The sequence below is a fragment of the Mercenaria mercenaria genome, chromosome 2, assembly GCF_021730395.1.
Source record: "Mercenaria mercenaria strain notata chromosome 2, MADL_Memer_1, whole genome shotgun sequence".
Lineage (NCBI taxonomy): Eukaryota > Metazoa > Mollusca > Bivalvia > Venerida > Veneridae > Mercenaria > Mercenaria mercenaria.
The window spans coordinates 67,315,749-67,342,439 of record NC_069362.1 but is presented as its reverse complement, the minus strand read 5'-3'; the positions used below and the strand labels follow the sequence as shown (position 1 = coordinate 67,342,439).

Here is a 26,691-nt window from a genome sequence, read left to right as displayed (position 1 = left end):
ATTTTATTAATTATTCACGCCTGTGTTTTACGCAAACTTGAAACATTTATCTTAACAACATGATTAAATTTACTTTTAGTCTCGTTTCAGTTCAAATTTACCCGGATACTAGATCGCTTGGAACCATACGAAGAACATTAAATCGATTGTTGAAATATGGATTTACTTCGCGAACAATTGTACACTTATATGCTGCCAATTATATACCTTATTCCTACTTTTATTGTTTCTTTTTTTGTCTTGTTGAAGGTAATTGAGATTAGAGAATAATTGATTTACTCACAGCTTTAGCGTGAGTAATCACTAGTTAAGGCCTATGCTATTTTGAAATTATGAATTAGGTGGGTGGGGTACATGATATTATTTCTGATTAATTTCGAAGTTACTGTAAAACAAACGTTATTCCAATGTGACAATACATCAAAACCATGAAGTGCTGAACTCTTACTTTAATTTAAAAAGTAAAGTGGGAAAAGTTATCAGTATGTTCGTGTCACAATTTTCGGGGTAAGTATTCTATGTCATCGTACATAACTGCGAAAAACTATAACATACATAATAAAGCTAAACTATCCGTGTAAATGAGCTGAGAGCTATTTTTCTATTTCCGTTTATAACTTTTCTAAAAAACACATTACAATTTACCAGGTGTTGGCAAAATTTGTTATTTTTGTGCACATGCCTTTACACATTAAAGAAGTCCGAACTATAGGTATGGTGTGCGAGAGGGGCCTGAGCGCTTACGTAGTGCTCATTTACAGGAATTGTACTGCTCATATATATATGAATTTTATAGGTAGATAAAATTATTTATGTCATTGTTGTACATTTGGAGCAAATCGGTCCTATTCTGAAATATATTAATTTATATACTACGGTAAAAGCCAATCAATGAATTCCTTTTATACCGTTGAACCAATCGTGAAACGGCATCTTCCTTCTTCGTCAGCATTCAAGAGTGAATAGCACGCTTCTTTCTTTAATTTTATTTTGGCTAATTTCTGGTTTTATCTTACCACCACATGCCATTCCGCCTCCTCTTTCAAGTGACAATTTTCTAATTTTGAAAGATTTCTCTTAATATGCAAATTCATCTACATTTCTTGATATGCTTTCGGCGGTTATATCCGCCCTAATATGTGAATATATATATTTGTTATGGTATTGGACTGTAACTCCATTCAGATATGAGAACATATCTATTTTTAAGGACGGTATGTTTTGCCCAGATATGTGAAAATATAAATTTGTTAAGGTATTTTTCGGCGGTATTTTCTGCCCAGACATGTGAAAATATATATATATTTTTTAATGTATTGTTTTGCAATGGCGATATTTTTCGCCCAGATATGTGAAAATATATATTTGTTAAGCGGTATTTTTCGCCCAGATATGTTAAAATATATATTTGTTAAGGTATTTTTCGGCAAAATAAATATTGCTCTTTTTCAGTCAACACTTAGTTCACTCTTATATTTTCCCATACATAGTCCTCAGGGTCAGTGCTTCGTTGTGAACAGATGCACATAAATAACTTTATCATAAGTCCGCAAAGTGTAACAAAAGAAATAGCAGTATTAATTTTGTAATAATATTATTTATTTACAAGGTATGTCTGACAAATGACTCGAGAATCTAACTTTAGAAAGCTGCATTTCAAGTACCTGAATTTTTCCACTTTGGTTAAAAAGAGTTTTTTTCACAATCGATAATGACTGACTACAGAAAGTAATAAAAATACCATTGACCTAGAGAATGCTACAACCTACTAAACTTCAGAGTTTGTTTAAAAATATATTGAACACGTTTGCTTTAATTTAAGGTGAAAAATAAACTAGAACTCTGTGATAAAAATCGAATAAATCATTTCGAACATGTTAGACAGTGAGAAAGCAAACATATCGTACGTATTATTTAGCATGGATGATTTGCACTGTGAATATATACTTTTTACACTTAACATTTAATTCCACGAGTACACACACATATACATATATATATTTACCTTTACCCTTTATACAATATGAATATATTTGTTTTACCTGTAAGATTAAAGCATAACCCCTCGTGAACAAATAATGCATGTGGCGTTCACTGTTGATATATAATTGTAATATTATATTTTGACGTTACACTGAAACAAACAAACCCTTTTTGCATATCCATTTATATAAAACAAACAAACAAAAACGGGAACAATGTTTATTTTGTTTGATTGTGAGTAATACCGAAACGACACAATGAACTTTTCCCAGGTTTTGTTGGTGGTGAAAGGCTCCAGGGGTCCCTCCAGACATTTTTTGAGGCTCAGACTAGTACCTAGATCGAGACACTAACCTCAGTTGGATGGCTTCCTTACGTGAAAAGTTTCACACCTCAAGTGGGTTTTTGATCCCACGTCGGTGATGGGCGAGGAATTCGAAGCCAGCGACCATGACCATCAAGTTTTTCTTTTGCAAGTATAAAACATAAATATTCAATTAAATTTCGTAAACATAACTGACAATGACATTTACCACGTCGGAAGTTACAAATGGTTTGCCGAATACACCATACTTTTAAATATAGAAGTTTACACACCATGTGGGTCGGAAAGCACGAAATTTACGTTCTTGAACGTATATGTGAATAGTTACTTTTGAAATGTAAACAAAGGTTTTCATGTTCGTGGTAAGGATCGACTTGTGATTGTCAATGTTCCCGATACGGAATATATATGAATGTATAAACACGAGCCGTTTCATCTTACAGGACTTACAAGAACATAGTAAGCGGTTGTTTATTTATTGTATTTATGTTCTAGTAACCTTTGACACTGATTTCGAGGACAGACCGGGTTTGTGACATATACATGTCTGTTGTTGGGCTGGAAAAAGATAGATCCAAAATTTATACTAAAAGCTATATTGCATAAATGTTTCGTTATTTCTGTGCATACAATTCGGTTGTTTGAAGGTTAGAATATCAGAAAATTACAGGAAATAAAACATGTCTTTGAAAAAGTACCGATCTTTCATCATTTGTTTGGTTGGCGCATGATTACAAATTTAATGTTAGTAGGCCGTGATGTCCATGAAGCCGTGTAAAGTGATAATTTTGATGACACGTTGGTTTTTTTTTTTTTTGTAATTGTGAGTGATCGTTAAGTGATCAGAAAGATCGGACAGTGGGATGTTATAAAAAAGTGATGTTTTATTTAGATTAGAAAGTCAATCGTACTCTACAATAAGGAAATCTAAGGTAAAATACTCCTTTTATTTCGTTCACTGAAGAAAACATGGCGGACACAGTTTTGTAAAAGAGCAGTGCACGTGTGATTCGTGTAACATAGTTTAACGGCGTTTTCTTAGAAAGCTAACGCTCAGCTCATTTACACTGACATATCCTTGATTGAAGAATATATATATTGTATATATATGAGAGACTTACGGTACCAAATACTTACCCCGAAAATTTCTATGCATTTTCTTCTAGTGCACTGTTGGGACATGTTTTTGAGTGTCATTGATACTTTATAATTTATTCGGAGATACATTTTCTTATAATTATTAGTTTCTTTTTGATCCCCGTGCATTTCTCGCGTTATTACGACAATCTCAGTTTTACATACGAATTTTGCATTGTCGAAATAGCATAGTCCTTAAACATATTTTGTTGTGTTGAATCAACTGAAATAAACCACAATTCACAAAGATTATCATTAATGGGAGATAATAACAGAATTTAATAACTGTATATGTAAAATAAACGGAAGGCCGATGCGCCATGCTTACGCAAAATGCTATTAAGGTTTAGCAGTACATCACAACACCACAGAAAGTTTTAGTAAACAAACAACATCTTTATAAACCACCTATCTGTCCAATACATTTTTACCTTTCTGTCTCGTAGAATCTGATACTTAAAATATTCGAAAATAGTTGCCCCCCCCCCCACTCCCCGCCCCCACCTTTTAAAAAGAATGGCATTTGTAAAGAAATAAAAGTAAACAATTGTCAAAAACGATCTTTAACCTAGTTATGCAAAGTTTAAGCACTCGTACATTGTTGCAAATGCATCAAAACGAAGACATGTAACAGCCTTTAAAAAATGGTGTTTTTAAAGGCGTTGAACTGTCCAGAAGTGTGGCCCCTTCATACAGCCCCTTTCCGAAATTCATTACATATACGAGCAAATTGACAATGGTTTTGTAGAATAATATAAATGTTTTATATGCTGTTTAATTTTCATGTTCATGTAAAACGATTCTTTCTTTCTATGATTTGGCGATGTTCGAACTTTCTTCTCTGAAACATGGACCTAATTCTTAACAAATATGTAAGGCTGAATGCCAATTACTTTACACTAAATATCAAATACTAGTAAATAATAATGGAAGACCGGTGCTCCATGCTAATTGCTAAATGTGGAATGCCACAAATTCAACGCTAAATGCTAATTACTTCATGCTAAATGCTAATTATTTTACGCTACTTGCCAATTAATTAATGCTTCAGGAAAGAGGTTTCAATACAAGCTTTTAGCTTACTTCTCATCTTATCACATTAATATACGTCTGTCTGTATGAAATGCATCTTTGGAAAATAAGTATTGTTTAAACCAATGACTTAATGCTTAATGCTACATACCAAATTCTTAACGTCATATACTTAATGCTAAATGCCAAATGCTATATGCTTATTGCTAAATGATAAATGCTTATCGTCAAATTCTTAAACATTTTGAATTCATGATTTCTATACCTGTCTTAACCTAATGAATATAATTTTCAATTATATAAGACATATAATATTATACCAGTCTGACATGAAACAATAACATAAGAACATTGGACCGAAACTATTTACTCTTAAAATGTTTGGAAAAAAGTTAAAATAGAGACAAAGTTATGTAACAAAAGCCAGTGACTATTTAAAGGATGCATTCATACACTGATATATCCAGCTGGTTTTAATAAGCACTCAGCAATTAGCGTTTGGCATTTGTTGTTTCGCATTTTTCAACTATCAGTTAGCATTTATCGTTTGACAAATACCGCTTGACAATCATTATTTGACATTCAGCCTTTGTTAAATAGCATTTTCATTAACTATTTGTCATTAAGCATTTGGCAATTAGCATGTCGCACTGGCCTTCCATAAATGATACATACCAATACATACCAAATGCTATATACCATATACCACATAGTCAATCCTTAATGTCATGATAATTCAAATTGGAAAAAAAGTTGTCCCACATTATCACCAACATATGACATAAGGGTCATAACCTTGGCACAACTGTTCATTAATTATGCCCCATTTTCTCTTGGAATTTCAGTTTAATTTTGATGCTTTATCACTATATCTCTGTTGTTACTATTTGGATTTGATTAAAAATTAAAAATATTGTTCCGCATTATCACCGACATCATGTGGCACAAGTTCCACAACGCTGGCACAAATATTTTGTGAATTATGCCCCATTTTATACGTAGAATTTCAGGTTTAAGTTGAGATGCATTTTTGCTCTATTTCAGTTATCACCGAATGGATTTGATTCAGACTTAAAATATTTGTTCCACATTTTTAGTCACATGATATGACAGATTGTGCATTACTCTTGCAGAAATATTCCATGAATTATGTTTCTTTTATACTTATTTAATGTTTTGATACACTTTCACTCTATCTCTGTTCCTACTAAATACATTTGACTCAGACTTCAACTATCGTCAAATATTGTCACCCAGCATCGAAATAATGGAGTGTGCTGTCACCTTGTTTTATGAACTAATAGTCTTATTAACCTTTTACTATGCACGTACTCATGTTTCGTTAAACGGCTTCACATTGTGCTAGACGGCTTCACATTGAGCTGGATGGTATCATGTTTTGTTGGATGATTTCATAGTACGGTGCATCGCAACAAGTTTTTCAATGCATCGTTCCATGTTGAGATGGATGGAATGAAGTTTTGTGTTAAATGGTTTCAAAATATAATGCGTCGAATGCAAATTTATTGGACGGGATTGAGTTTTAGACTAGGTGGCGTTGAAATGCACTGCACTGACTGACTTGTTTATGAATGGATTGTATATTTACTAATTTTGGCGGTAACCGCCGCCTATACATTTGGTCAAGTTTAACTTTGAATAGATTCATAAATACTAAACAATAGTGTGAATGCCCTTGATTTAGCAATAAGTTCAAGACGACAGAAAGCCATTTACCATTACGTAAATATAAATAAGACATTATCCTTAACGTTAATCTTAGAAATTATTTTTCAGGACTATAATGCTACAACACTTGCAGGTACCATACCTTCATGTGAGCGATTTAGGGCAACATGACTCTTAACAATCCCGTTTGCGGTCAGCTTGACATAGCGACCTCAAGGACGATTTGTAGAATGTGTGTTAGTCCGTCTCTTCGGTCAATTATTTTGATTTTGTCAGTCGCATGGAATTTTAAATGTTGAGACATAAAGCACGGGTCTTATAGTTCAAATTCGCAAGGGCCGTTGTATCTTCGTGTATCGCACTATTCATTTCACACTCCAAACTTCGGCATTCAGTCAGTGCACAAATACGCGGCAATGGAACACGACTGCGTACTGTTCACACGCGAACACAACACAGAATGTAAAAGTTATTGAACACAATACAAAATTTAAAAGTTGTTTCGGGAAAAATAATTCTCTGAGCCAAGGACAAATTGCAGAGTGTGGGGTGGACGCTCGGAGAGATGGCAAGTTGGACCCGACGTCTCCCGCCTAATATCTGACAAGCATATTTCTTTTTTCATTTCCGGGCTATAAGTACAAAGCATTCAAACTACTTGATGGCCTTAGTACCACTTAGTTTAAACATAATTTATTTCAAACAATGGTACAACATATACAAATCTACATTATGCAGTACAGAAGATAAATGTACGAAAAAGGATTAGATTCGAAAGCTAAAGCTTATAAAGGTCCTCTCCTATAATTAAGTACTATAATAAATACGTTATAGCAGTGCTTAAAATCTTGTCTGAAATAACACATTTTAATATGGAAAAAAAGCAGGAGTAGTAGAGCCTTAATTAATGAACGAAATATTAGAACATAAGTTTTTTTAAAGTACTTAAGTTTAGCATATAGCATTCAGTGAACAGATGCTCATGAAAATCGTTTGCTTTCCCGGATGTAGTTTTGGACTGCTTGGAATATTTTAACGTTACCACTTGAGGAGAGTCCCTATAACTTTTTTAATTCTATAGGTCAAAGGTCAAGGCCACAGTAACCAGGAGATTGAAAATGGTTTCCAGACTGCAAATCAGTAAGTGTAACAGTTATGTCTTTCAAACTTTACACAATAAATAATTACCATTGGAGGGAGATCCTAACTGATTTTGCGGCCGGCGACTCAAAGGTCAATGTCACAGGGATCATTTTTTTTTAAAACTTTCTGTTAAGTTTCTTGAAATTGTGTCTTAGTATCTCCCATCCACATCTCTCCAACATTCCCCTTCACATACCTCAAAAATAAAATGTTATTTTTAATGCTCACTTTACTGCCCTGTCCTAATCTGTTTTCGGCCGGTTGTATCATGCCCCGTTAGACAGAGCTCTTGTTTAAACTTTTGACTTATTAGACCAGTAAATGTGTGTTCAATACAGTCATGTAGCACAATGTATGGACCGGCGATTTATATATAATCATGCAAAAATACATAAAAACTTAAGTAAAAAGAAAACTCGTTTTTGGCTCTCATTTTATTAAACGAAAACGTAGAGCGATTCCGGTAAAATCATCGTCTGGAGATTCATGTCAGCTTTCATTTCATGTATAATTTATGGATTTACGTTAAAATATATTGCCGGTACAATAATTTCAAGGCAGATTTTGTCCCCGTTTATCTGACGTCAAAATAATATAAAATTCAGCATATTCCTCATAGACTGTGCCCTAGTGAATTTTTTACGCCCGACGTATAACCACCCATCGTGTATAAATAGTGATTTTTCAAGATTTCAAGATTTATTCATATACACTCAGTACATTTTACATGTAACACATGAGGTACAAACAAATATACATACATTGCGAGGCACATACAAACACAAGATACAATAAATAAAACGAAGTTTTGTAATTCTTTAAACCGGCAGTCACTATTCTAGGTTTGTATAAGTGTGGTAGACAGGAGAAGGAACTTTCTTTTAAAAGAAAAAGGGAGAATTAGTCTTAGCTGTTACTGTTTACGATGAACAATTAAACAATATCGAAATGATTCGTAAATAATAATAACTCCAAAAATAGTGTATAAAATTGTTACATTGGGTGGCTGTACTACTGGCTGGATGACTGGATGGATGGATGGGTGGGTAGATGAATGGATGGATGTGTGGACGAATGTATGGATAGATGGATGGTAAACGTAATGCAAGCATTCGCAACTGTGTGCCTTTGTTAATTTTACCGAAACGAAACTATAAGACCAACAATAATTGATACTTGCGTATACTGCGTAAAAGAACGTATCCAGCTGTGTTTACCTTGCACGAAACGAAAACACAAGGTCAACTGTGGATGAGTATATACTTTGGATACATATATTACAGAAGTACACGCTGATCATTTAATTAGAACTGCATGCAACATAAATACAGTATTGGATGTCAACATAATAAACACTTAAGCTAAAGAACAAAAATATACACGCATACAAAATAACATATTTTATACGTATTACTGAAATCTGACTACAATTTCTTTCACAAACATACATAATTTTTTATATGTAACAAAATTTCCAGGATTAGTATTCATTAATTTTTCAAACTTAATGATATTGGTGTTTTTATAAAAATATTTGTTAATGTGTCTTTTTCTACTGTTATTAAACATTGGGCATTCTAGCAAATAATGAAGTTCGTCTCCGATATTTCCATTACATAACGTGCATTTTCTTAGTTCCAACGGTATTCTTTGCCAATTTTCGATTTCTACTGGTAATCGGTGATTTTTTGTTCTAAACTTGATCATAAAACTCAAATATTTGTGAGGTGATTTAGTAAAGCACTGTTTTGCTATAAATTATTTCTTAAATAAATGCCTTTATTATCATAGAAACAAATTTAAAATAACGATGGAGTGGCACTTAGGATATTAGCAGTTTGTTAAATGACTTTATTATACCTCACTTTTGTCTACAATGATAAAATCCCATTACCCATAAAAGAGATATTATGACTATCGAAAACATTTTCAAACTTTCTGACACGTGACCGAGCGAAAGTGACTGTCAGGTCATGTGACCGCGCTGATATGTTGAATGTCATATAAGGGCAAATAACTGCTTCAATGTTTTCAGCCAAATCATGAAATGATTGCCTCCCTTGTACACATATAGTAGTGACGTCACTGTTCAATGTGTAAACAGACAATTCAGACGAAAAGATAAAACATTTGAATTAAATGAATTAAAAACTTTTCTTTTTACTTTTTTATGTAGATCTACTTCATTTTGTTTGGTATAATAAAATAAATATCATATGGCAGCGTGTGTGACACTGATATTGTCAAAGCTCGAAACAAAATGTTACCACTCGGCTTTCGCCTCTAATGACATTCTGCCCTCGGGTTGACAATATCAATGTCACACACGCTGCCATATAACATTTATCAAATAATCAAGGCCTTCGAGTGCCCTCGTGGTTCAATTCCTACCCATCTGAACTCTGAACCGTGGTAAATTAGACGATTAATCACAAGAAGGCCTTGGTTGTTTTTATTCTGACATGCTCATTGACATATTTTAACGTTCCTGTGGTGTGATTGCAACTGGTGATGTATTTATGCAATAATCGCACCGGACATGTGTTCTTATTTTTGTGAAGTTTAACCGATACTGTAGCTGACACCCCTTGGGAATGTTTGAAGCTGACCAAGACTAAAGATGCCTTCATAGGATACTGGAAACTGACATTTTTCAATAATATTGAATTGCGGTTCCCCGAAATTTCCCCTATACGTAACAAAGCAAAGAAAGCTTCTACGAACATAGTCTGGTACAGTAAGCGTAATTCGGAGTTGACCATAACCTAGAGCAAAACTTGAACTATCTGCCGTAAGATGTCATAAGAAATTGGTAACCTTTTATCTGTATTTTGAATTTTACGCAGACCAAATAAGATTTTCTTAACCACTAATGCTTGTGTAGGATCTTTCCTATCACAAATATTGTGAACATAGGCTAATGCCGAGACCATGGATGTGATAGACGAACCCTTGAATTGCCTGTCATGTCAATAAACAATAAATTGACATATTCGGGTTGTTGATAGCGGTTATAGTGCCGTAAAGCATTCTTACAACTATTAGCTGTTGCAGGTGCTATAGAGGAATCCAACATTTTGTGGACAGAACGGTTCAAATTTCTAACAGATGTTCCGGGACTACTGATGGCATGTCGTCCATTGCTGTGGATAAAGCCCGGAACTTGTCTGTCTGCAAACGGGAAAGTAAGTCAGGTAAAGTATTGGCCTTACCCGGGATGTGAGCGGCTCTCACAAGAATATTGTTTTTCATGCATGCTAATACCAGGCGTCTGACTAGAACCATAATGTATTTATCCTTACTAGATTGCATGTTAATTTTGTATACCACAGCTTCATTGTCTGAATGAAGAATAATGCATTTATTCATCAGTTGCGGACCCCAGATTTCTAAGGAAAGAACAATTGGAAACAATTCCTTAAATGTGATCTGGTGATGTACCAGATGGGAAGGCCAGCTTCCAAAAAAACAGTGTGAGCTATAAATAGCCCCATAACCTAAAGCCCCTGCTGCATCTGTAAACAGGTGTAACGTTTTATCTGTCACCCACTTGAAATCCAACAAAAGCTTTTTACCATTGAAATGTGAAATGAAGAGAAGCCAGGCCCGAATGTCCCGCCTACTCTCTGCTGTCAGTGAGATGCGATGATGAGTTTTTTTTAACTTTTTAGTAAGCTCGGACAATCTGCGCATAAAAGAACGCCCTGGCAAGACAACACTACAACAAAAATTAAGTAAACCAAGTAGGGATTGTCGTTCCACTAGTTTGACCTTCCTACGCTTTGTATACTGTTGCAGGAGTGTGCGTAGTTTGTACAATTTATCATTAGGTAATCTGGCTTCCATCTCAACCGAATCTAGCTCTAAACCCATAAAAGACATGACCTGGGCAGGGTACTCCGTTTTCTCGGCTTTAATTGGAATACCCATCTCATCGCAAAATTGTAAGAAAGTTGAAAGAGCCTTTTGACAATCGTCATATGTCTTAGCTAAGAGCGGAAAATCATCCAAAATATGAACGATGTGTGGAATCTGCAGTTTAACCTGTGCGATACATTGAATCGCTGAACTAAGTTTCAAAAATGGCACATGAAGATGAGCTACCCATAACCAGGCATACATTGTAATAATATGCATCCCCAAACTGGAAACCTAACAATTCATGGTCCTCTGGACGAATAGGAATGATTCTGAAAGCATTTGCAATATCGGTTTTGGCCATGTAACAAGCTTGGCCCAGCTGACGGACCAGTAATGCTGCATCATCGAATGACATGTACTTGACCATAGCTAATTCTGGTCGAATGAAGTCATTGAAGGAGTTACCTTTTGGGTGACTTAGGTTTTGAATAAATCGATATTGACCAGGAGTTTTCTTTTTAACCAAACCTATTGGACTTAACTGAAAATTGGGAAAAGGTTTTACTTTGAAAGGACCTTGAATGCGCGACAATGCTAACTCCGATTCAATATGTTGTTGTATAACTGAAGGGAATTCGTAGCAAGATTTTAAATTTTTGCATTCCACAGGACGTCTAGGACCAATGTAACCAATATCAAATCCCTGTGAAAAACCTTTAACCAAATACCCATAGTGCTGGTGACCAAGCAAGTGAAACAGTAATTTCTCGATTTTAACTGGTGTAACCACTTTATTTTTTGTTTGGCCTAAAAAGGGAAGGGGCAGACTTTGAATTGACAGTTGGTCCTGCTGCTGCGGCCTGCTCTTTACTACTGAAAGAACATGCGACGGCATGGTGTTAACCCCTGCAGTACCCACAGATGTGAGGATGCCGGAATCCTGTGAAATTGCAGTTGCCCCCTCTACTATTCTACACCCAGCATGTTTTTTTCGAGGAATTTGTTGGGGAATACCCATTGCCGAAATTTATTTATGTGTTGTGTGTTGCGGGGTCCCCCCTGTTGGTAATTCCGAAAGGAACGAAAAGGCTGAGAACCTTGGCAAGAGGCCATTAACCAGAATTCCGTATGTAACCTATCCCAAGGAAACCCCTCCTGTTCCCTCAACAATCGGAACTGCATGTCATACTGCTGCCATGCCAAGCCCGAATGCCTAAGTGCGAGATCCCTAACAATCTCTGCATATTTCATCAAAGCAGGGAGTCTCCTCGGGATACCTAACCGAATATATTGCGCAAAACCGCAAAAAGGCTGTGGTCCACATTTCGATCGAAGTGAATTTTCTTGGTTTTTGCTGTGAAACAAAACTAAAATGATTAAAATGATCAACATGAAGGGTAAATTTTTTGTTTTGAAATCTGAATCTTGTAATGGTTATAAGACTGCCGTATCTATGTACTTATTTGCCCAAATACTTTTCTGAATTTTACGCGGAATCTGAGACTGAATAGTTGTTGAAATCGGTTCAACCAATAGAGGCCTATTACCTCCAGAAAAAATGTCCCTGACATGGTGGTTAATGGCTTCCCCTACAGACTGCCCAACTTCCTCCTCTGACCCGTCGGAATATTCTGAATCCTCAGTTCCCTCATCACTGTATGGAGGTACATATGGATCAAAGTCATTTTGTTGAGCCTCCACTAGGTTTATCTGTTGATGCTGAACATCCTGATGCTCTGGCATACCTAAATGATTGGGACCAGAGTCATTTGACTTGTGAATCTCCTGATTATTTGTGGTGCTAGCACCGTTTTTCTTAGTCTTTTTGGTTCGTTTGTTTTTTCTTGACTGATCTATTGTAACCTGAGGAACAACTAAATCATGTTGCGTTTCCTTATGCCTATTATATTTAACTTGAGCATTTTTGTGTCCACTGCGCGTGTTAACTGTATGTGTGGTAACACCGTTAGTAACATTGGAGTTGGTGGTTTTTGTTTCCAACCCTGTCTGCTGTCTAGATTGTTTGGCCTTTGGTGGACAGCATGGACACGATGATGTGGTGGCTATTGCTTTCCGTTTAGCCCTCATCTGAAACAATGAATTTCCTTATTTATAATTGTATGAAAATTTGAATTTAAAAATGACCATGCCTCTATCAATTATAAAATATTCAGCACCTGTGGTTTAAAATATATTTACTTAACCAATAAACTTACACCAGTGGATTCATGCAATAAGACTGTAATAAGTATCGTAAACTGCACGTTGCCATAAGCCTATTTATTAAGGTAACTCATTAAATGTAACATAATATCGATCTGTTCTGTCGAATAGAAACTGTCCCCACAGACAGCCGAAAGTGGAACGTTTCTCTCAGACATATTCAGTATAACCTCAACTGCTACCATAATATCTATATACCCGGGTAGGCAGCATCATCAGAAATACTGTCGAATAGTTTTTGAAAACTTCAAAACTCTCAAACAGTAAATTGTGAAATTACGTGAACAATTGCACTACCGAGTATGAAAAGCCAACAGGCAATGCCGAATAGTGTGGTAACACTCTCAAGCATGAAAATTTGTGCAAACAATTGCACCAGAACCCTATGAGAAAAGCTAACAGTAATAAACCGTTATATAGCGTATATGCATGCCGAATAGTGTAACTACGCTCTCAAGCACTTATACTCATGGGTTTATAAGTATAATGACTTAAATAAGGCAAATCAATCCCCAACACCATAAATGGAAACTGCCGAATAGTAAATACTCTCAAGCAGTGCACACTAAATATAGCCATATAGATAACCATGAAGGTTAAACAAAGATTGGTATTATCTGTGAAAATTACAATAATAATTCATGTTATGTATGCCACTATGTGTAGGTGCCATTAAATGTGTAATCTCTACTGTAAATTGTACAGAAATAAATATAGGTGCCATGAATGATGAAAATATACATATCTTAACAGCCTAGCTGGCTAGCCTTCAACTCCGCAACCACCGCAGCTCGGATGTTGTTGTACAGCTTTTGTTGACCTTTGTACGAGAAATGGACCCCATCACTACTTAGAACCTCTGCTAAAGCCTCGCCCGACCAGAAACCTTTGGGTACCCAGTAACGCACTCGCTGGTGGGCACAATCCTTAATCTTTGATTCAAGAAGTACATTTGTTTCGTAAACTCGTTGAACCAAGGAATGTCCACCGCATGACGATTATGTTGATTGTTCAGCTTTCTGAATAATATGGAGGAAACGATGACTGACCGTACCTGCTCAATAAACAACAAAGTGTCCACTAAATCCATAATTGCAGCACTAACCGAATTTGGGGACTTGTCTACTGATGAAAGATCATTTGTGCCGATGATGAGAACGACCAAATCTGGCTTGAAATCTCGAACCACGTCCAAATTTTGTTTCAATGTATGTACATGTCCCCCTCCGAAACCAGAATACTGCACTAAAGGACTCGCACGTAATTTCAAATTTGAAGGAAAATCTTCTTGATTCATAACAAAATCCTTTAAACGTTCCACAAAAGAATGTCCAAACAATTGAATTTTTATCGTACGGTCTGCCATTTTGACACCCCTGGCTAAACACGTGATCACTCCAGTAGATCTAAATATAGCCGCTGGAATTTGTTGATTGACCTACATTTCGCTCTCCCTGATCAACCTTGTGATCCGATTAGATTTTGATCTTGATTGGTTACGGTGAAACATAATGAAACATTTACTCACCGCGCCTGCGTCAAGTTGTTAAGATTTTAGAATTCACCCACCTCCCCCTGACTGCTGATATAAATGTGGAGACTGGACTGGTTGCTGTCATGTATTTACTGATTAAATCCGGAGGTAGAGAGTCCCAGTCACTGACTGTATTTGGAATGAAGCTGTATTTTAATGTATTAGTTCTTGCATAAATTCTGTTGAAATGATCACTATGCATATTCTTTGTAAAACGAGATGGTCGTTGCAGGTTATCAAGTGGAAGATTTGCCATAGAATTGAGTCCTTTGCAAAATAGGATTAGTCTATTTTGCTTTCTTCTTTCTACCAACGGAGTAATTTCCAATTCACTTAAAATTTTCGTCATAGAACCAGGTTCGTAACTGTAGTTGGAAGAAATAAATCTAGCTGATCTTTTTTGGACGTTTTCTAACTTGTAAATACATCTGATGTGGATCCCACGCTGAACTAGAATATTCCAAAACTGGACGAATTAATGCTTTGTAGGCTTGAACTTCACGGGGACACATAGATAAATTCCTTTTTAGTAATCCTAGGGTTCTATATGCTTTGTTGCAGATTTCGTTGATATGTTTATTCCAGTTCAAATCATTTGTAATGTGTACTCCTAGGTATTGAATAGATGTCAGAAATTCAAGACTTATTCCACCAAAAGTGTAGTTATATTTAATGGTATTTTCTTTCTGGTAAGCGTCATCATATTACATTTAGCAGGTTGGAATCTCATACCCCAAGATTTGGCCCAATTACCAAGTTTGTTATTATCTGATTGTAGGTTCAAACAGTGTGTGTGTGTGTGTGTGTGTGTTCGGGTTTAACGTCTTTTTCAACAATTTTTCAGTCATATACTTGTAGCAGTGAGCACAATGCCCAACTTTATAGTGCTGCCTCACTGGAATATCACGCCGTAGACACGTGGCATGATACACCACCCAGTCACATTATACTGACACCGGGCTGACCAGTCCTAGCACTATCCCCGTAATGCTGAGCGCCAAGCGAGGAAGCTGCTAGTACCATTTTTTACGTCTTTGGTATGACGCGGGTCCAAACAGTCCTGCTGGTTTTAATTTCCCTATAACAAACACAGTCGTCGGCAAACAGCCTTATATTTGAAGAGATGTCATTTGATATATCATTAATATGGACTAATGTACTAGCGTACACAAAGAAAGTTATCCAAGCTCCGGTGGTCGCGACTTAAAACAGGCGTAAATTGTATTTAAAAGTTAAGTCAATACATAAAAGCTTCATCACCATTAAATTATCTGCATAAAACTGCCTTTAACCCAATTTAAATACACTTTTGCTAAACGAAATTGAAACACATCTAACAGTTTCCGCAACTAAATAAAGACTGACTATTCAGCTAGCGATTGGTTCATATAACCATGTGACATAAAGGAATGGATCTCATTGGCTCCTTTTTACGATACGATTAACATAAACCCCTTCGTTGATCCATGAGTCATGGTTAAAAACGTATATGCAGAACAGAATGAAAAACAAGTACATAAAACATTTTATACATATATAAAATATATAAAGAAATGTGACTCTTTAATTAAACCGTTAGCACAGACGGCGTATGAATGTAATTTTTCACATGGTCAGGATTATTACAAAATAAGCAATCAAACAGTAGGGTAATGACTGTACTTAAATTGTTATAAAACTACAAGGACAATTATTGGTGAATTTCAATGCACGTTAAATCAACTAATTATATAAACCAGTGTGCTATTACCGTTCAGTTTACTGTACTTCAAACAAAATACAAAGTAAGCAATGATTGCGTATGAAGCAATCTCCGTGCATGATATAGCCTTCTTGCTGCAACCAAATAAATTAGCCAGTTTAATTGTGTATGCTTGCCAGATCTTCACTACGTATCTGCGTAAAAGCAGCTACGCGCCTGAAAGCTATAGGCCTACATGTAGTGAGTGATATGCAGTGGGTGATATGGATTATATCTCACTGATAAAACACAATATTTCATCAGTTAGCATAAAATAAATTTCAGTATTTCACTGAAGAGCATAAAATGAATATCGGTCTTATAGTGAAGCAAGGCTTCGCTACTCTCAAAAGCGCTAACGTTAAACAGAAAACCTCTGAAAATCGATCTTCATAAATGTAAGTTACAGTCATTTATGATTAGAACTATATTGCACGTTTAATTGAAATAACATTCCAAGATTGTTACAGAAAGTAGTCTTTTTTACTACTAAGAGCCCCCTCGGAAGTATCATTTATTAGCAATTTCCTCCACTACCTTGCTAGCCATCAAAAATATGTAGATCCGGTGTTTACAGGCCGCGTCATTGTTTCTAAATATCCTTTTACCTCAATCCTCTTACACCCTGACCACCAAAACATGAGACAACAAATAAATAAGTTTTATCTTCTTTTTATATTTTAGTATTCTCCCAAACACACCCGACCTTTAACCTCCTATTAAACTCCTACACCAACCGTCAGTTATTTTTTAAATTTCTATTCATATCCCTTTCTTTTTCAATTCCTTGTGTATCTTTGGATTTTTTAGAACAACTCGCCCTTTCCCACAATTACAATACGTAAAAGATCTGTGTTTTTCTGTAAGCATATACAGCATGCAGCTTTGCAGGGTTAAACTTTACCTCTACACAATATAAAAGAAAATGCGCTATTATTATGATTATACATATTCTCAATCACACTAAGTACAACAAGTTACCATGATTCCTTAAACATGTTTGAGAAAACCCCCCAAATTTGACTGAAGTACAGAGTACGTTTACATTTATATTTCCATGTCCGTGACCGTGATTAAGGTCTAATAATAATGCTGAGTAAGATAGTTTGGTTGTAGGATACTAAAGGCTTATTTAAGGAAAATATTTTGAAATAAATTTAATGAAAACTATAATGTCATTCATTCCGTAAATATAATATTGCCTTTACTTCGCGGTATGTTTAACTTCATTCGGTGGATGATGTAACAAAAGGTTTCTTCCGTTAACCTCTCTGTTCCTGCTGTAAACGAAGGCGTCAAAGAGATAATGTTCACGAAAATCATTGAATGCAGTTTTGCGCACAAAAAGGCTTCGCACTTGAAACAATGAAGGCCCCCCAAAATGCCACAAAAAAGCCAGCGTCAAGGAACGTATAAATCGGTTTTCGTTTAAAGTTTATCAGACAATGTCTTTGTATAAAAATCGAAATATGAAGCGATTTGTAAATAGTTAGCTAACTTAAAGTTGAAATGCATCTACAGTTTATCAAAATGTATTTAATCTGTGTAAAGGAATGCACTTAGTCTAATGTATATAAAAGTGTCAGATGGTTACAGTTCCTAGAAATGTAATTGGTGTCAACGTGCAACACCGACAGCTGTCAGACTGTAAATCTTCATTGTATGTACATTTCTAAATATTTTCCAAGTACCTTACTGATAGAAATCAGGACCATGCTTGGTTGAACATGGTTAACTATTTAGCAATAATTTTTAAAACGGCAAATTCTAAGTTTTATAAGATGTATTTTAGAGTATCAAATGAATAAATTGAATGACATTTTTGTGACATGAACTTTTGAATTGTTCACGGGTTGAAAGATGTCATAAAGCCTTAAAATAACGATTGATATTGTAATCGGTTAAACATGTAAATTATCACCAACATTTTATCTTTAGGGTGTAGCATTTTCTCAAACTTGAACTTGTGCGTGTCCAATCTGAAGCAGTTTTTGAGGATTCACACTATTTACAACACTTAACTTCATGATATTAAACTCAGAAACATCTGAGATATTTAATTGGAACCATGTTAAAGCCTTGCTTTCTATAAATCATATTTTAATTGATTGCGAGGCTTCCTCTCCAAAGCATAGTAAAATAGAATTTCATACAATTGAAGAAAAACACGTTACAGGATTGGTAATAAAACAGTAACCTGGTACAAAGCATTGTAAATAAGCTGCATTCAGGGATCCTTACTTTAAGCATTCCAAGACAAAGATATTAGATTATATGTCATCGAACTCGTGTCGTATCCTTGTCTGGTCAAAGTTCGTGGATACAAGAAACAATCGTTTCATAATTGAATAAAATTAGCAAACAGCAACAAATGTATATTTACAATTAAATATTTAATCTATATCCTTTTAAAAGACATGCAAAAAGCATGAAAAATACCATAAACCTTCAAAAAATATGCAGAACAAAACATGCATGTCTGTCAGTTTAGTTAACCTACTTTCATTTTCGTACAGTACAATGTACGTGGATGACGTTATCAGTTTATGTGCCCACGAGATATTGTCAAAACCAAAACAAGGTTGTCAAGATAGAATATAAGCAAAACAGACGAGATGATATTTTGGAAATAAAAATGTCTTTCAATAGTATTTAAGGGGATTATAAATTGGGAGCAATTAAGGATTAGTAAATATAAGGTATTTCTGCATGCTTGGGCTTTTATTTGTATTCTTACCTGTTAAAACCTCTTATTTTGACTTTTTTGGTGGCTGTCAAAAGTTTGTGTTTACTTGCGGATTTTCTGTAAGCAAGTGCTCACGTGCGTCAAAGCAGGAGTGTGACGTCATATGTGATGAGGAATCCACGAACTTACACTATCCGCGAACTTAGGCTAGACAACGATACATTTTTCTAACGTATCTTCTAAAACTCAGGAATCAGACATCAAAGCAATACAAAAGTGATTTTTTATCAAGTAGCTTACACCGCATCCTGTATTTTCATAACTGATGTTGCCCTGTTTACTTTACGCAACTTCTTTTAGAATAGTGCACGCTATATCTAATGGTTGAAGGCAATATCCTGCCTAAATCCCCAGGGGATAATAATTATCTTCCCTATTTTTAATGGTTTGTCTGTAGTCGGTAAATTTTATTTTACTTGTCATAATCGCATGCCATGTGCGTTCAGCTCTCCTTGTTTATCGCCTGGCAGTTTCCGTGAGGGTACTCGTACTTTCTGTTATGTTTAAAGCACCTTCCTAAAGAATGTCATAAGGACTCTGAAATGATTTATTGCACCACGTCCACGACCCATTCCGATCAATTTCACCCAGTCTACAAATCATGAGAGTTGAGAACATTCACTACACAAATACACTCTCAACATTTCTCTTAAATGCCTAATCAAAACAACCTTCTTATTAAAGGAGGCCTCAACTTTCATGATCCTAGGCCCAAGCATTCTGGAGTTATCATCCGGAAACCGTAGACTGTTCTGAGTCAATGTTAACTTGACCTTTGACCTACTGTCCTCAAAATCAAGAGGGGCCATCTGCTGGTCATGATCAACCTCTTATGAAGTTTCGTGATCCTAGGACACAGCTTTTTCAAGTTATCGTCCAGAAACGTTTTAACTGTTCCGGGTCACTGTGACCTTTACCTTTAAAACACTAAATTCAAAATCAATAGGGTTGATCTGCTTGTCACGATCGATCTCTCTATCAAGTTTTGTATTCCCAGGCCTAACCGTTCTCATGTTATCGTCTGGAAACCGTTTAACTGTTCCGGGTCACTGTGACCTTGACCTTTGACCAACTGATCTTAAAATCAATAAGGATCATCCACTGGATATGACCAACCTCCCTATCAACTTTAATGATGCTAGGCCCAAGCGTTCTTGGGTATCATCCGGAAACCGATTTGTCTACATACCGACTGACAGACCGACCGACATCTGCAAAACAATATCTTCGAAAGGTGGCATTATAATGAACAAAAAGGTAATTGCAATCATTCCGTTAAGCATAATGTTTCATTTCAATTTCAGAAATAATTTCATCAAAAAAAAAAAACATTCCGTCCGTTAACTTCCCTCTTAAAAGGCATTTTCTGAAATGAATTGCTAGTCCTGGTTTTTCAGCGTTCCGTCAAGAATATTTATCATTTGCGTTAAAAGATGTCCTCGCTATAGATATATAATCTGGTCTATGTTCAATCTGATGCGTTTACCATTCAAGGAGCATGTAAATTAACGTCCCAGGGAATATTTCCTTTTCAACTATTGACTATTGACATTCACTCACTCGATAACGCTATCAGTTTGAGACCCTCTCCCATTAAAGAATGAGCCCCATTGTCTGATGCACCCTAAGAAAACCCTTCTCGAGAAACTTCCCTCTTGTAACATTTGTAATCATCGCTACATAAGTATTATCTGGTCCATGTCCCCTCTGCTGATTTTTGTCTTTCAAATCTAATGTAGATTAACGTTCTAGGGAATAATTCTTACTCGATTAATAATGTGTCAAATTAAACGCGGAGACGATGAAATTGACGAGTCCCATTTTAGGCAGAAAATAAAACCGCAGAAATCCAAACAGAGTCTACGTTGAACCTTAATTCTATATCCAGTAAATGACAGACACTAAGAAACCCTTTGTAAGATTAAGAGAAAGACACATTAAACCAGGAAACGGAATTCACTCTGACGGCTTGAATGCGAATTTTTAACTGAATGACATTGGTTCAACTGTTTCAGAGTTATGCAAAATTATTTCTTCAAGAAGATATAGTAAAATGTTTCAACATTGGAGATTTAACTGTGCACACTTACCGCATTTAAAGTGAATGGAAACATACGAAAGGCCATTTTAGAAGAATGGCAGGCACTTAAGCTTCGCATATTGATGGTCACATGGCTGGAGTCATGTGGTGTTCTGAAGTAGGGAATGTGTACAAGGATTTCTTTGACTTGGCAGAAAGTGTTTACACTCTAGATGATCAACCACATTACTAGTACAGTACGCCTCTCCTTGAAACTTGGTCCGGAGTAGAAAATTGCATCGGGCCTTCTGTTTGAAGACAGGAATATAAACCCTTTCTTGTTATATACCAGTTCTACCAGTTCTGAATCGGACGCCTGATCAAGTGACACTCAGTAACCCCCACCCTGTTGAAAAGGGATCCCTTCAGGCAGAGTGTGTAACATTATTTATTGTCGGCTTAGGAGGAGCTCTCAACGGTACTACCAGAAAATGCCATCAAAAGTGCAAGCACGACTAATGGCCAGTGAGCCATATCTTTTGGTGCAGTTACATCGCGTATTTTACACGAGATGTTCTCTAATAGTAGCGCGGACGAACCTGATAAGACGTCAGTCTCTTCGCCTGATGCTAGATGCTGATGTCTTCCAGACTGCAAACGGCACGGACTAAGACAATGTTCAAGAACATCTGTCAAATGCAAACTTGTGTGTGCGCACCAAAAGGATTCGCATTGGAAAAAGAAGTGATCCCAAAAACGCTACAAAAACCTAATGTCGACAACCTCGTATTCTAAATTGGCTTTAGTTTTGAGGTCATCAGACGATAACTTTGTATATAACTCCAACATAAAAATACTCAAAAGACGTTAACTACGTAGTTTCAAAGGCATCGATAGTTCGTAGAAATATATGAACTAACGTAAAAGTGCGTACATATTCCAGTGCATATAACAGTGTATGATTGTTACTTTTCCCGGAAACGTTATTGGTCTGTTTTTATGCAAAGTGTGACAACTGCCACACTGTAAAACTGCAACATTCGAAGTACAATAAGTAGTGCCTGACAGATACAGATCAGGAGCATAAATAATTGTCGTAGTACGATCACTCGCTCACGTCCAAACACGAGTTATTTACAGTTCTAGTATTGTTGTTCTTTAGCTATATCGGCGAAACGCTGACGGTATATGCTGGTGAGGGAGGAAAAACAGCTAGAAGACGAATTATGTATCAATGTACCTGCTCTCGTTGGTCGTAGGTTTGCCTAAAGCCCAGACTGATTACATGCGGAACACAGCGTGCGTCCATTGAACCGCAAACCCCTTTAAGCTTGCCAAAGGAATGGTTACTTTAAAAATCTTATACATATATAAGACACAAAACCTTAGCATGTAAAAGTATGTAAAAGGTAATGCTACGTTTATATGTATACTTTTTGTTTCAGTCACAACAGTTCTGTTTTTGCGGACGTGTACATAGCAACTTTTCACCAACATAACGCTTCGTGAACCGTTACTTTGTATCGTTATCATTTGTCTGAGAATTAAAATGGATTAAATATTATATTTTGTAAGTCTCCTCCAAAGGGAAGATAGAATTTACGTTCCCTGTCTAATTTAAGCGATCTTGTTCAAAAATATAGTGGGGAATGTGTAATCCTGTGCATATTTTCCTATATTTTGAAAGTTGTTTTATGAAAGCTTATACCTTTTAAGAATTCCATTGGTAACATTTTTTCTGCCATCAGTGTGGCAGCCATCTTGAATTTCAAAGTGGCTGCCATATCTCAGTACGTATGCCTTTATTTATTCAATGTAGCTTTCAAATAAACCTGTTTTTCTGACTTCCGTTTAATAAAACAGTGTATATCATAACTGCAGCTGATTTATTTTGCTCCAGAATGGAGAAAAATAGGTACAGTGTGAATGTTCTTTCTTAAATATCTGGATATATCTCTAACATTTTGTATTTATCTCCCTTTTTATTAAACAAAAAAGATAAATACTGATAATAACACACACAGTTTACATTGACTTATCTTATGTAATAAATGCAATCACTTCGCTGATAATTAAATAATTTCAATAATATAGGATGCCAAGAAGCAAATGCACATTTACTTTGTCTTTGTCATGTTATCGATATGCTTTAAATTGCAAAAATTTACTTAAAAGACTGACAGTATAGTAGATTTAGATATATTTTGTATAAAGTATTTTTTTTTTGTTCATGTCATATCTGTATTTTGAAGATATTGCAAGTTATACTAAACTTATAAAATTAAAAGCGATTTATCTCCCCTTTAAGCCAAATAACTCCATTTTAAACAAAAAATAGAATTAAATGTTCCATTTAAACTTGTTTAATACACACTAGCATTTATGTAACATACAAAGTGCATACAGTACATTTTAAAGAACTTTAATTGGTAAGAAAATGGGAAATAGCATGATTTGAGGCGGCCATATTGAAATCAAGATGGCCGCCAAAATAATGATGATAAAAAATTACCAAATGAATGTATTTCTTAAAATTCATATTGAAAAGGCCTAGTTTTATTAAGCCCTTCACAATCAATAAAGTTAAAAGAAAGAGAACGCTACTTATGTATGTATGATAGCTACGATTTCAATATGATATATACTGTTTTCATAGTTTCCATATTATATGGTTAATTGAAAGAGTAATATTCTGCTAAACGATCCTAGTAGTGTTCTGAAAACCTAAAGCACCAAATGCTCATTAAACTTTGCACTTTGTTAAAATGATTTATTTTATTTACCCGGACATGAATTTATGCGACACAAATAAACCATTTTGATGTCTTTTAATAAGACATAAAATCAATTTAATAAATCTGTTCTTCAAGCAGAAATTCCCAGATTTTGATATGCATTTCAATAGTTAACAGTGGACAACTGATCAGATTGTTTGCTCTCTATTACAACAGCGCCACGTGTGGAGGTAACTCTGCTGCTTTCAATCTTATCAGCAGGATTTAAGACGAGAGAATATGAAAATGTTGATACCTTGTCCCTCTTACAGATCTACAGCTCCATTTTAAGGCATCCTAGATGACATCACTTCAAGGGAGTGAAAGAAAAAGCCTGTAATGATACAGGTGACTTTTGCCACACTCGCTTTTACATCAGCGACATACCATAATGCATTCTTACTTGAAAATGATGCCCACAACGGAGACTGAAAAACAAAAACAAAAACAAAAAAACGTTAAAACTATATAAATATATCTTTACTGAAATGTAAACACAACATTTTTGCGGAAATATCCGCAATGAAAAAACATAGTATGCTTAATAAGTTCCACAGATTTTATTTTATCTTTTTTTTGGTGAAAGTGATGAATTGGGCAACTCATTTATCATTCCGTGTCTATTCTAATTGTAAGCTTCTAGCTATGGAAATCAATGTTCTTACAAATAAAAGTGTAATTTGATACCGTTATGAGTTTCTAAGAACGATTATTTGGCAAATATGACGCCAACAATGCCTCAGATGTAGTTATTTATGTCATTATTATACTGTAATGATTTCGTTATACCCATATCATTTCAAACTATTGTAAAACAACATACTGGTGTCAGTGCATAATACTTGTTTATTCGTTTACTGTAGTATGTGTCTCTCAGCTGCCTTATGGTTATTATCTAAATACGTGCTTACGACTTGAACAATACCGACTTTGCTATAATTACATTATGTACTGCTTAAACTCTGAGAGCTGCATAGTTGTTTAGGCATTCATTAGCAGTAGTGTGTCGAAATATATTATAGCAAATTTAAAAATGAATTAACGTATTAGTCCAGTATTTAAATGAGTTCTATCATTTTGTTTGAAAGCCACCATAATAAATGGTTTTACATAGTGTCATATGTAGTATAACAATATTTTATAATTTACTCCGAATAGAATTATGCAAACATTAGGTATCGTGATGAATGAAAATAAAACGAGTTTGTTATGTCTAAAGCACCACATAGATCTACCTATCATGTTATACACAAATGATCCCCATACTTTAGATGATAATTATCGTTTGTATCAGAATATGCCTTTTCTGAGAAATATCTATTTTCACTGCATTATTCCTGCTAAACATTTGCATTCTGTCAATTCTAATCACGGAAGTTACAAGGTGTCGTTATGAAAGTTATTAAAACAGTGCGTGACAGCAGACTTCTATTTTTTTCATTTCTTTTGGTTAGGTCCATTAAACGATTTTATCATAAAAGTACGGAATCCTGTTCGTGCCACTTAAATTGTCGCCTCGCCAACACGCGACAACACGATAATTATCGCGTTGTCGCCTTGTCCGAAAACATACTTACATGCGAGATTTAACAATCCTCGCGAGGTTAAGAGGGCGACAATTATCGTCTTAATTGTCGCTTGTCTTTTTTAAACCTCGCATCGTGAAATTGAAATCAAATAGACATAGTTGCGCGGAATTAGTAAAATCTCGCATTGTCGCTTTGTCGCTTTGTCGCCGGTGATAGGGATTATTTCTTACTACAGCACGTTGGTGAAATTTCTGCTACACCGTTGACAAAGGGAAACTACGGAATTCCGGTTAGTTTGTCCCATTGAATGCCGACGAAAATATTGACTAAAAAACGAGTATGAAAAGGAATAGAATCAATTTTAAATTTGTTTCAAAATATGAATTCATTTTCGTCGGTGTCATATGAAAAGTAAATAATATCTGAAATAACTAAATGACCATTTTCATTGACGATGTTGATCTTTAAAAAACTGAAACGCTTGAATGTTTACAGACTAACAGAAAAAGGTGTGTCAGTATATCAAACTATCGACTTAACATTGAATAGACATTTTTTATATAAAAACAAAATTAATCACATATAAAACTGTCTTTACAAAAACATCTTATGCAAAAACAAGAAATATCTTTAAAAATGATGGTCGGCGAATTGTAATAAGGAAAGAAGTTTATGAATTTTTCATCTAACAGTCATCTTTCATCTAACATTTTTCAAATTGCAAAACTAAACACCGCACTTTAACGATTTAAATGGTTCTCTTTTAATTTTTCGCAAAGGTTTCGTAGGGTTGCAATTTTGTTTCGTTTATCCTTAGACGAATAATTACAGCAGTAGTTTGATGAAGATTCATGAAGCGGTTCATGAGAAGAGGTCATTAAACGTGTTTATATTTTTAGCTAAATTGGTCCCTATCCCCATTTGTAACAAAATAGCAGGAGACCTTACGATATT

At 35.3% G+C, this 26,691-nt stretch overlaps 3 protein-coding genes across 3 annotated transcripts; all 3 read right to left on the bottom strand.

The window, feature by feature from the left end:
• Nucleotides 1-10,402: 10,402 nt before the first annotated feature.
• LOC128549528 (uncharacterized) lies at nt 10,403-11,239 on the bottom strand. Its single transcript, XM_053526365.1, has one exon. It carries the CDS (start codon nt 11,237-11,239, stop codon nt 10,403-10,405), a length of 837 nt encoding a protein of 278 aa, XP_053382340.1.
• A 139-nt stretch (nt 11,240-11,378) lies between these two features.
• LOC128549524 (uncharacterized) lies at nt 11,379-12,188 on the bottom strand. Its single transcript, XM_053526351.1, has one exon. It carries the CDS (start codon nt 12,186-12,188, stop codon nt 11,379-11,381), a length of 810 nt encoding a protein of 269 aa, XP_053382326.1.
• A 416-nt stretch (nt 12,189-12,604) lies between these two features.
• On the bottom strand, nt 12,605-14,595 carry LOC123562800 (uncharacterized). The gene is made up of 2 exons (XM_053526339.1): nt 14,135-14,595; nt 12,605-13,258 (listed from the first exon to the last, which is right to left on the bottom strand). Exon 2 carries the CDS (start codon nt 13,256-13,258, stop codon nt 12,605-12,607), a length of 654 nt encoding a protein of 217 aa, XP_053382314.1. The 5' UTR covers nt 14,135-14,595.
• Between the last annotated feature and the right edge of the window lie 12,096 nt (nt 14,596-26,691).

Coding starts and splice junctions, on each gene's coding strand:
- LOC123562800 (XM_053526339.1), bottom strand. CDS start 13,258: ATGAGGGCTAAACGGAAAGCAATAGCCACCACATCATCGTGTCCATGC.
- LOC128549524 (XM_053526351.1), bottom strand. CDS start 12,188: ATGGGTATTCCCCAACAAATTCCTCGAAAAAAACATGCTGGGTGTAGA.
- LOC128549528 (XM_053526365.1), bottom strand. CDS start 11,239: ATGGGTATTCCAATTAAAGCCGAGAAAACGGAGTACCCTGCCCAGGTC.